Here is a 10,489-nt window from a genome sequence, read left to right as displayed (position 1 = left end):
GAAAGCTTTTTCCTTGAACTATATTTTAACGATATGTGAGATACCTTGGCGTGAGAATGTACCCAAATGTGTGAAAATATGTGAGACTCATGCTGAAATGTGAATGCATAAGAGATGACAGCCCTACACGTAATCCAAGCATTACACTGGAATGGGTATAATGTAAAGTGACCAGAAAACACATCTTAACTTGGATACATTATATTGAAAATTCAATTAAAATTGTAACCCAGTTTTTCAAACATCATATAAATCACTTTACCCCTTCCCTTAGTTGACAGTAGACAAATTGCCTAATCCCATGGGCACTATTGACTTTTGTACAGTGCCTCCGATTGGTTAATTACATGATATAATCATCTGAGTAACCAATCAAAATAGAGCTTTTAGATCTCTTAATAGCAATTAACCCTTCAGACCTACTGACTATTCTTACCACATCTCTGATTGGCCCAATACATGGTATAACCCTCTTTGTAACCAATCAAAATAGCTCTTAGAGGCTGAATCGGCTGGTACTGCCCATAGGCTTAAAGGAAGAGGATTGAGGACCTTTACCCCCCCCCCCCATACTCAACTGACACATGGATTGTTTGTAATTCTTAAGAATTAAACCAAAATGGTTAACAAAGGGCTATAAAAGTATTTGGCCACAGAATCCAAAATTTAATATTATGATTATCCATATACCGTAAACGTTCACCTAATGGCGCATCTGGGTTCCTTTGCCTTGGAGTAAATATCATGTACAAATAGAAAGCTCCCTCCTCTAAAAATCACAAAAAGAATTCGGGGTATGTGCCCTTTATTTGCTGGTGGGATTTTTATGGGAGGGCACTTTTAGTTTGTGTCTTAAGTTCCAGTTATGTCAAGGGAGCCCATAGCGCCATTAGGCGAACGTTTATGGTATTCAACCCAAATGTTTCACATGAGTACATATATAAAGTTTCTATATCAATATCAAATTCTTCATTTTGATACGAAAAATTTGGCAATGTGGATATGAGGTTGCCAATTTGAACATCCTCCATAAACAACAAAATCCAAAAGTTACTTGCAGCCTCCATTAAAAACAACAATAACAACAACAACAACAAACCATGCTTATATAGCACTTTACATTAAAGTCCCCAAGTGCTGTTACAAGGAACAATAATTTAGAGAAAATAATCATAGAATTTATCTTACAACAAAAATCAGCACATTAAAGCAATTGTAAATAAATGTATTTTAAGGAAAGTTTTAAAACAATTAACAGTGAAGAGTTCTTCACATGTGATGATGATCAGTAGGGCTGATGATGCGTTCAGGATTGGACGTGAAAATTTCCCCACTCAAAAATAGTAAGTCCAGTTGACTAGATTATAGTTCAATATTAATATTGTTTACTACCTGGATGAATGATAATCTTCGCAAACACATGTGATGGTAAACTTTTCCCAAATTCAGCCACAGTAATGGAGTTGTTGGTGATTAGCTAAATAGGTGAAATTGAGTGGGGAATTGAAGACTATGTGGAGGGAAAACCAAGCAAAAATGGCTGATTTTGTTTCAAAATATGTGTAAAGTCACTGAATTATAATGTAGATGGATTTTTACTTTCACTTCAACATTAATCCTTTTCCCAAGATTCCACCCTTATTCTGCATTTTCTGTTGCTGATCTAAGATCTTTATGAATTATTGTAATTTATTGTAGTCCACATTTCATTGATATCTTCCAAATACACACCTGAAAATACCAGGTGGTGAATGACGTGCATTCTCTAAATTCAGTAAATTTCCATTGTCAACCGTGTAATTGAATGGGATTATTTTGAAATTTTAAAACGCTTGAAATATCACAAACAAATACATGTAGGCCTATGTTAATAAATAATATAAATACAAGCTAAAAGCGTTGGGGTTCGATAATGAACCCCACAAAACTAACCGAGTATATGGAAAATGCCATACGGTCGGGCGGTTTCACAAGCTGCCGGCTCTATCATGCCACTCGCCGCCTGGAAAATACCTTCAATAGTAAAGACTTCTCCCTCAATGGATTTAACAAAGTAAGCTGCATTATGTGAAAATAGTACGATCTTAATTTAGGCCTGTAAAATTGACACAGACATTAGAATTTCAGACCCGGCCCTTGAAATTGCTGGCTTGTTTTTACACACTACCCTTACCAAATCAAGCAGATGACTTTGGTCTTGTTTACCTAAACTACCACTGATTCTTCTTTATAAACAAAATACCACTTGTTGCACTTGAACTTTTCTAACACTGACCTATTCCAGTTGAAATCCATATACCCCATATGGAAGACATGACCTTAATCTTCAGGGAGTGTGAATTTCAAATGGGGTTGCCTGAATGGGTTACTCCATTTGGTATCTACACTCCCTGTGTGGGAGATTAAGGTCATGTCTTCCATAGGGTGTAGGGATTTCAATGGAAAAGCTCATTATGATTTAAAACATTTCAAACCCAAATACAAAAACATTTATTTGTAATTATAATAATCAAAAATATACACAAACAATATAGCAACTTTATAAATACAATTTTCTTTCCTGTATATAAATTTCCACTATAAAATAAGACACAGTAACAATACATAATAATACAATAACATTTTGTAGCAAATGTCAACATTTAAAGCATAATAATTGTAAAACTGGAATATTATCAAATTGCCTGTTATACAAATAGCATGCATTATTACAAAGTGATAGCAAAGCACAAAACAATTATTTCTATAATTACAAAACTATTTTGTAAATTATATAAAACAGTGTACCATATTCATTCATTTCCATGTCCCTATACGCACATACCCAGCAATTTGCAAATTTGAAAATAGACACTCAAACTAGCTGCTTTCATTTGAAGCTTACCATATCACAAAGTTGTGATGGGATGTTCAGCCTTAAAAATGCCACAAATTTGCCATTATAAACAATTTGTGCTTTTAGATTATAATGGGGCCAAAAATACTAAAAATACTGATTAATTTTCACATGCTTTTGCTGAGCTGTTTCTACCACCTGAGACTAATATACCTAAACCACCATAATTATTAGGAAAATAAACTGACCTTAATTTGTCAACAGATGGTGCACTTACCACCACCAGATGGTGAAGGACAGTACAATATTTTATGTTTTCTCATTAATGAAACAAATAAGCGCCCACCCAAAATGACTTTGACATGGAATGAATACAGCACACTGTTAAATATTTTGGATGAATACAGTAAATTCTTATCATCTTTTTTCCTTTAATTTAATTGCTTCTTGCCTGTGTTGTATGAGACAACAAAGTACATCCGAGTAGTCAACTGCTCAATTGCCTGTATCGTTTGCGTTGCATGTAACATGGTGTGCGTGCAGTGAACTCGCTCCTCTGCATGGTGTAATATTTTGAATCCGTGTGTTAAGGACTCAATGGATTCACCGATTTCTAACACAGGAGTGACTTGATAAAAATAGCCGTAAAGAGTGAATGTACACATGCAAATATGATTTTATGCGTGCATGATTCTCTTGGTCGGGCTGACGTCACAAAGGGGAAATAGCCTTGTAAAACCAGTGTGCGCATGTGCAGCGCATGTGCAGTTCCCCTTTCTCAAGCTGGTTGCTATGGGCGCGCTTGTGCAAAGGGGACGAAGGGGACAATGTTCCCGGATGTCCGACCGAGTGAATCTGTTTAAGAGTGAGGATAAAAGTATTGTTTTGAGACCCAGCAATGTCTCTCACCTGATATAACACAGAGAAAGCATTATTTTTGCATGAAAGCCTTAAAATAATGCAGTCTTCTGTGTTATATCTGGCAATAGAGATACTGCTTGGATACTTTTATTCTCTAATTATTTGACATCAGCGCCTTGATATAAATGCATCAACATTCCGACAATCGTTTTAAAAACATTTTGTTTCACCTATACATGATGTGTTAATATGTGTAATTTATAACATATGAGATAGGAAATTGAACATGAACAGGCACATACGTTGTGTACACTGGTCACCCCTTAGGCAGGCCAGCCTCACAAATATCTCCATGCAACAGAACCACATATAGTACAAGTAGCAAAGAAGGCACTATTATATACATCAATATCTAATATATAATATGAGTTTCTGTTATTTTCATACTGTTGAATGAATTACCTTTGGATTTTACAATTTAACATAATTGAAAATATTTGGATTTTGAGACAATATAATCCATGTCCATTTGGGGGTTATTAAGGGGGTTACCTATGCACATGTGTTGTGAAATTGCTACATGTAAACAGGCATGCTATGTGTTGCATATTTTCATAGTACGTGCACACCACTACATAAGGGTACCCCCCATCTATGAACCTTTATGTTATCTCATACATCCTGCCACGGTCATGTTCCATCATTCTTTAAATGATCTCAAACACCTAAAGTATGTTCTACTTAAAAGTTGACAACATGCCCTTTATCTCATTTTATGTAAGATCCATGCATTTTGGTGTACAAACAATGTATGTTAAGTTCCATCTTATACTGGACAGACTAAACTTTCAACCATTATTTATTTTTGAATACACTACAGACATTTCATTATTTGGCTATTCCAGTTGCCATCCACAGTGGGAATTGGTTTTTCAAATGCAATATGCTAGGGGTTAATCAATCTGAAACCCATACTCCCCTGTATGTAAGTTTACCCATATTCAGGGACAGGCGATTTGCGCGGAAAAAAATAGCAAATTGCGCGGAACATTTTTTTTCAGTGCAAATCATGTATCCCTAAATTGCGCGGAAAAAAATTTCCGCACAAATCGCTTGTCCCTGCCCATATCTTCCACAACTTGAGTGAGCATTTCAAATGTAAGTTACCAAATTGCCTATTCTATTTAAAACACATACTCCCTCTGTGGAAAACTTAAACTAAATCTTTCACAAGGGGAGAGTGGATTTCAAATAGAATAGCTCCTTTCGCTTACAAGTAGTCATCATCTTCAGTGCTCTCTTCCAGCTTCTCTTCCACCTTGGGAACTTCTTCCAGCTTAGGAACTTCCCTCCTCTCAATTTCATTCTGCTTCACCTCCCACTGGATCACCATAATCTCTGATAAATCACTGATTTTTGTTTCTTCCCCTTCTTCAACATTCTCTTTCCCGGTACCTTCTGTTAGGGATTCTGCTTTTTCATTCTTTTCTTCCTCTTTCACTTCTTCCTCTCCTCCCTCTGCTTTCACCATTTCCTCCGCTCTTCTTTTCTCCTCTTCCTCTTCTTCTTTCTTCTTTTCTTCTTCTTCCTTCTTCTTTTCTTCTTCTTTCTTCCTTTCCTCTTCTTTCTTCCTTTCTGCTTCTTTCTTTTCTTCTTCTTTCTTCTTTTCTTCTGCTTTCTTCTTTTCAGATGCTTTCCCTTTTTCCGCTGTTATCTCCTTTCCATTGTTCTTTTCCTCTTTCTTTTCAAGCTTTTCCTCTTCCTTTGGTGGTACGCTCTCTTCATCAATCTTCCACTCCCCTCCAGCGAAACTTGAAATCCATGATGACACTGCTGATTTTGCACTTGTTAGAGCACCACCAACTGCCTTGCCTGTATGGAAAACAGCATCGCTTGTTTTGGTGATGGCGCTGTTCAGCCTCTTTCCACGATCAGTTGTTTGCATTGCACTGAAATAAAGAAATTATCAGAAAAAAAGGGAGGCAAATGATATTAATTTCTGATCTTGCAATATACACTCATATACATCAGATTCCTCCTGCTGCTGCATCAAAGCACCAGTCCAGTACAGGTGTGTGTACTGTATATGCCATTCGGATGTAACAGTGTACTCTTAAGGCCAGAGTAATGGAAGACACATTCGTCCACGACCGAATTTGAGATTTTTTGATATTTATCAACACTAAGATGTATTCTTTCACTTGAAACTGATAAAATACAACTTGCTAATATTTATTCGTCTTTTTGCTTGATTTCTTTCACTCTTTTCAACTCTAGAAAGTCACATGGCTCAAGACAGCTTAGGAAATTGGCGGGAAATAATGAGTCCGAAATGCGCGAATGCAAAATATTGTGATTACTGCTGCGATTCAGCGTCGGCGTGACGCTTGGCATAACTCTGCTGGCGTATGTCCAACGAGTCAAGCGCATTCGGTATGTTGTTAACGCCAGCAAATGTGGTGTAAACAAAACAAAAATTTGCAGTCAAAATGCCACTTGGATTTTTTAATTATTTTGAATTTTGGCGCACTGAAAGCAGAGATTATAGATTCATTGGTGCAAAAAGATGCATATTTAGACCATGCACCAGATACAGCTTTTACAAGTGTGAAAGTCTTACCGTTTTAAAATTTAAGGACGTTTTGTGCATAATTTTGACATTTTTTTACTAAAACGTCGATTTCTCAGAGTTCACTTTTGACAATAATTTTTGTGACAAGATAACTCGAAAAATATGCAAGCAAAGGGTAAACTTTTTGCACTATCCGTTAGAGTACATCAAAGTCTAGGGAAGGTTTTTTAATTTTTTCAAAATATTTGTTTTAAACAAAAAATATACACCATTATGTGCAATTTTTAGCTTAATAATGTGACAAAATGGCTTTTTTCACGTTGTTTTTCAATATTTCAAAAAATAAAAAACCTTCCCTAAGTTCATGTCTCTTCTTCATGAAAAGCTAACTGAATTTTTTTTACTCTAACGGATTTTTTTTCTAAGTTGTCACAAAAAATTAGGGCAAAAAAGTGAATTTTTGTGATTTTTTCAAAAACTTGAGATTTTTGAACAAATCTGACGTCACCATGGGATTCCTTGACTCATTTCCTTTCCAAAAATGTATAGTTTTATATACTTTGGACATACAATTCAGAAATAATGAAGCTCGAAAAGGTCCATGTTCTCTCCCATTACTCTGCCCTTAAGTACCCACAAAGGTACTCCCTGGAGCACCTATAAAATAGGTGTGCAATAGTGTGTCTCTGGGGGCATCAGCAATAAGAATCTGGTAGTGTATGAGAAGAAACAAAATAATAGCAGCTTTGCAATGTTACCTCTATTTATTTAAACTTTTCCCCTATCATAATTTAAATTTGGCAATTATTTGGAAGTGACATTGCCAAAAGTTCCAAAAAAGCCCAATTTGAGGAATTGCAATCCAAACGACACATGGGACAATCGGGGCTTTACAGTTGCACCCTACTCTTGAAGATATGGTAAGAATAGTCATCGGGGCTGAAGTTCAAAGCTTAAATTTCTAAGAGATCTAATAGCTCTATTTTGATTGGTTACCAAGATGATTATGTCATGTTATTAACCAATCAGGGGCAGTGTAAGAAAGGGAGTTAGTACCCAAGAGGTTAAGATATTGACCTAGAAATCACACCAAAAGAGTCACAACAACAAGCTAAGTACTTAACACCATTATATAGGCCATATCCATAAGTTAAACTTAAAAGCCAATCACAGGAAGTTAATATAATTGGGTTAACTTATGCAATTAAAATATTAACATTATAGTACCAAATCAACTACATTTGGAATTACATTGTGTGGTATTGTACAATAATTGTCACATTAAAGGTACTTTTCGTGATCCACAACCTCATCCCCCCATTTTTGAGATTTTTATACTACTGGAAACCTCAGGCTACATATGTTTATATACAAAAATTTCTTGCAGATTAATTTGTTTAGCAAAGATGTCGTCCAATTTGTATTTCATTTGGGTACACCAGTACGTCATTACAACACAGTGCCCTATTTAACAGTGCTAATACACACAATCATTCAACAACTCTTCCTATACCTTTGTACAGGAGTCAACCGTTGTTAATCTGTGATGAATCCACACTTGTACAATAGCATATATGCGAACGCAAGCGTGAATATGCGTTAATGCGTGAGCGCATAAATTCGTCATGCCTGGAACGTGTGTGCATACACACTTACAAGTTGAATTCCTTATTTTTTGGAGGTAGCGGCTAAACATTGCCGCTTTAGTCTGTAGTCTTATTGCTGAAATCACCGATCTTTTTGTAAGGCTGACGGTCAATGATGATTAACTGACATACCTCATGAAATAATCCTTTGAATTATACGGTCTTTAGCTTGTTTTCGTTGTTGAAAGGGATTCAATCATGTTTCACCGTTGTTCATTACCATTTAACAACTCGCGTCCGGCGCGTCGAGTGGATAACTTCACTCGGGCAGCTAAAGCTGCCCTCGCAAAGTAAACCATGCAGACGACGCGGACGCATCGTTGTTAAACATGATTGAATCCCTTAATTAATCATGCATAACTCGCAAACACAAAATCTGAATCAACTAAAATTTTGGGAATGAGTTTTTTCATGGATATCTACTAAAAATATCACAAAAAGAGGATGCTAGGTTCACAAAATACAACTTTAAAATTATGTTGGTTTTTTTAATAGTGGTGCATTATATTATTAACCAAATTAGAATCATGTATTTGAATCAGAGACTAGTATACTAGTCTCAGATTTGAATTGCACATGCCATGTGACTTTCAAAGCATAAAAATCATGCCTTTAATTTGCTTATCAGGTCATTACAAAGTTTATACCAGTTATATGAGTTTATTTTCAGCAAGTTAAACAAAATTTATGTTGGCACCATATCTGCCAATCACTGTATCCTGCCTTGAAGTCTGATTTTCATATCACTCATAACCAGCATGAATTCTATTTAAAAAGTAGCTCTGAAATGGTGCTGTAATACACTTCTGTGAGTTTGTCACTTCTGCAATTTTCTGGTGGAAAAGTATTGCTTGATAATGTAGCTACCCTATTCAACCCAGCAATCAATCCAGTAATTAATCAATGCAGTAACCAATCAATTCATTACTCAATCAATTAAAATTTACTTTATAGTGCCAGTTTTATTGGTGCTGTATAATGTTATTATTTACACATCTTTCTTCTGTTAGGCATTGGAATGGTTGCCTGAAAAGGTACCAATTTTCCTTCAGTATAGTACTTTTTTCATACCATTTCGCCATAGTAGACTACAGAAACAGAGAAACCATAAAAATCATATCAAATAAAAATAGTTCAACAATTTTCATTGGTTTCTCTATGACTGCAATTAAAATTCCAGGGTCTATTTTTCATGGAAAAATTAAAAATTTATTCCCATTTTCATATGGTTTCAAATACCAGGTTTGACAAAAATTAAATTCATGTGATTTTTAAATATTAAAACATCTTCTTTCCTTATTTATAGTATATTTTTAGTCAGTATGAGTTTTCTAGTTCATAGACTAATCTGATTGGACAATCTCATGATTTTGGGTGTCGTCTATCAGGTCATAGATGACCCCACATCATGAGTATTGATAATGTGTAACACGCTTGTACAGGTGCGCGTATGTGACATGTGGTGTGCACACAGTGCGTAATGCTTGCACTAACTTACAGTGAAGATGTGATGTTGTAAACAAGTTTCATGGATTTTATTACAAAATAAGGGAGTTTTTATGACAGTAACTTAATTTTTGCTAAATAAAATAATATTTAACTGACTAAGCATGAGAATAACCAATATGAATTTTTGGTTTTTTTAAGCTTTTAACTATCCTCTACTAGAAAACAAGCAGGTCCAATATGTTATTGTAGTGGATGACTACTCAAAATATTAGACCTGTTTGTCATCTATCACACAGTAGAGGATAGTAACACTGTAATTTCCTTTTGGTTTATTCTCTGAGTATCTTACCTGTGTAGTCTAATCTTCATGTCGCTCACACCTAGTCCACCTGTGAATGGATGCCTGCGACAGAAACATAATATAACAAAATGTTACGAAAACCACCAGAGTACTCCCTCATACCAAAAACACATACTGTATTTCCTCCAATAGTCACCCCCTTCAATTAAACGCCCCTCATCATTTTGTTCAGCCAAGATGTTTCAAAAATGATATTTCCATGCTATCTTGTGTAGTAAGCTTACCAAGGTGCACACATGATGGCAAAAGTCGAATCGTAAACCTGGAAGTGAACTGGAAGTCATCGTTCCCAAGTTCATAGTTCATCATTTCAGCACAAGTTTTAAGCTTACCTAGTGATTTTAACAGGAATTAATCGTTCTAAAAATGACCTCTAATAAACGCCCACTTTTGGAAAATGCAACGCCCCTGGGGGCAACTATTCGAGGATATACGGCATATTAGTCAATGAAAAAAACAACCCTGTTTTCCAGATTTTGAATTTTGTTGTTATAAGGGGGTATAACTACACCCCTGCCCAATTTTGTGCCTATTTTGGCATTTTTCTCAAAAATTATAGCGCATTGGGGACAAGTAAGATATGTATATTATAGGGGCACGGACTACAACTACTGCACTGGAAATTTTATTTCAGCACAGACAACAGTTGTGGAGTAACAGTCAAAAATGAGGGAAATAAATAACTACTTGCTTTGAGTTGCTGAATTTTCAGTACAGTTGTTGTAGTCCTTGCCCTATAATATACATATCTTACTTGTCACCAA

General features: G+C 35.6%; 1 protein-coding gene across 4 annotated transcripts in view; it reads right to left on the bottom strand.

Annotated features, from left to right (window-relative positions):
* Positions 1 to 4,825: 4,825 nt before the first annotated feature.
* Positions 4,826 to 10,489, bottom strand: part of LOC140151110 (late secretory pathway protein AVL9 homolog) — a 73,188-nt gene continuing 67,524 nt past the window's right edge. For all 4 annotated transcript variants that reach the window (XM_072173330.1, XM_072173331.1, XM_072173332.1 and 1 more), the window contains 2 exons: positions 9,714 to 9,767; positions 4,826 to 5,646 (listed from right to left, as the gene is read on the bottom strand). In XM_072173330.1, coding sequence (XP_072029431.1) covers positions 4,968 to 5,646; positions 9,714 to 9,767 — 733 coding nt within the window. In that variant the 3' untranslated portion in view covers positions 4,826 to 4,967. The remainder of the gene's footprint in view (positions 5,647 to 9,713; positions 9,768 to 10,489) is intronic.

This window comes from Amphiura filiformis, chromosome 4, assembly GCF_039555335.1.
Source record: "Amphiura filiformis chromosome 4, Afil_fr2py, whole genome shotgun sequence".
Lineage (NCBI taxonomy): Eukaryota > Metazoa > Echinodermata > Ophiuroidea > Amphilepidida > Amphiuridae > Amphiura > Amphiura filiformis.
This window is presented reverse-complemented; position numbering and strand designations above follow the sequence as displayed.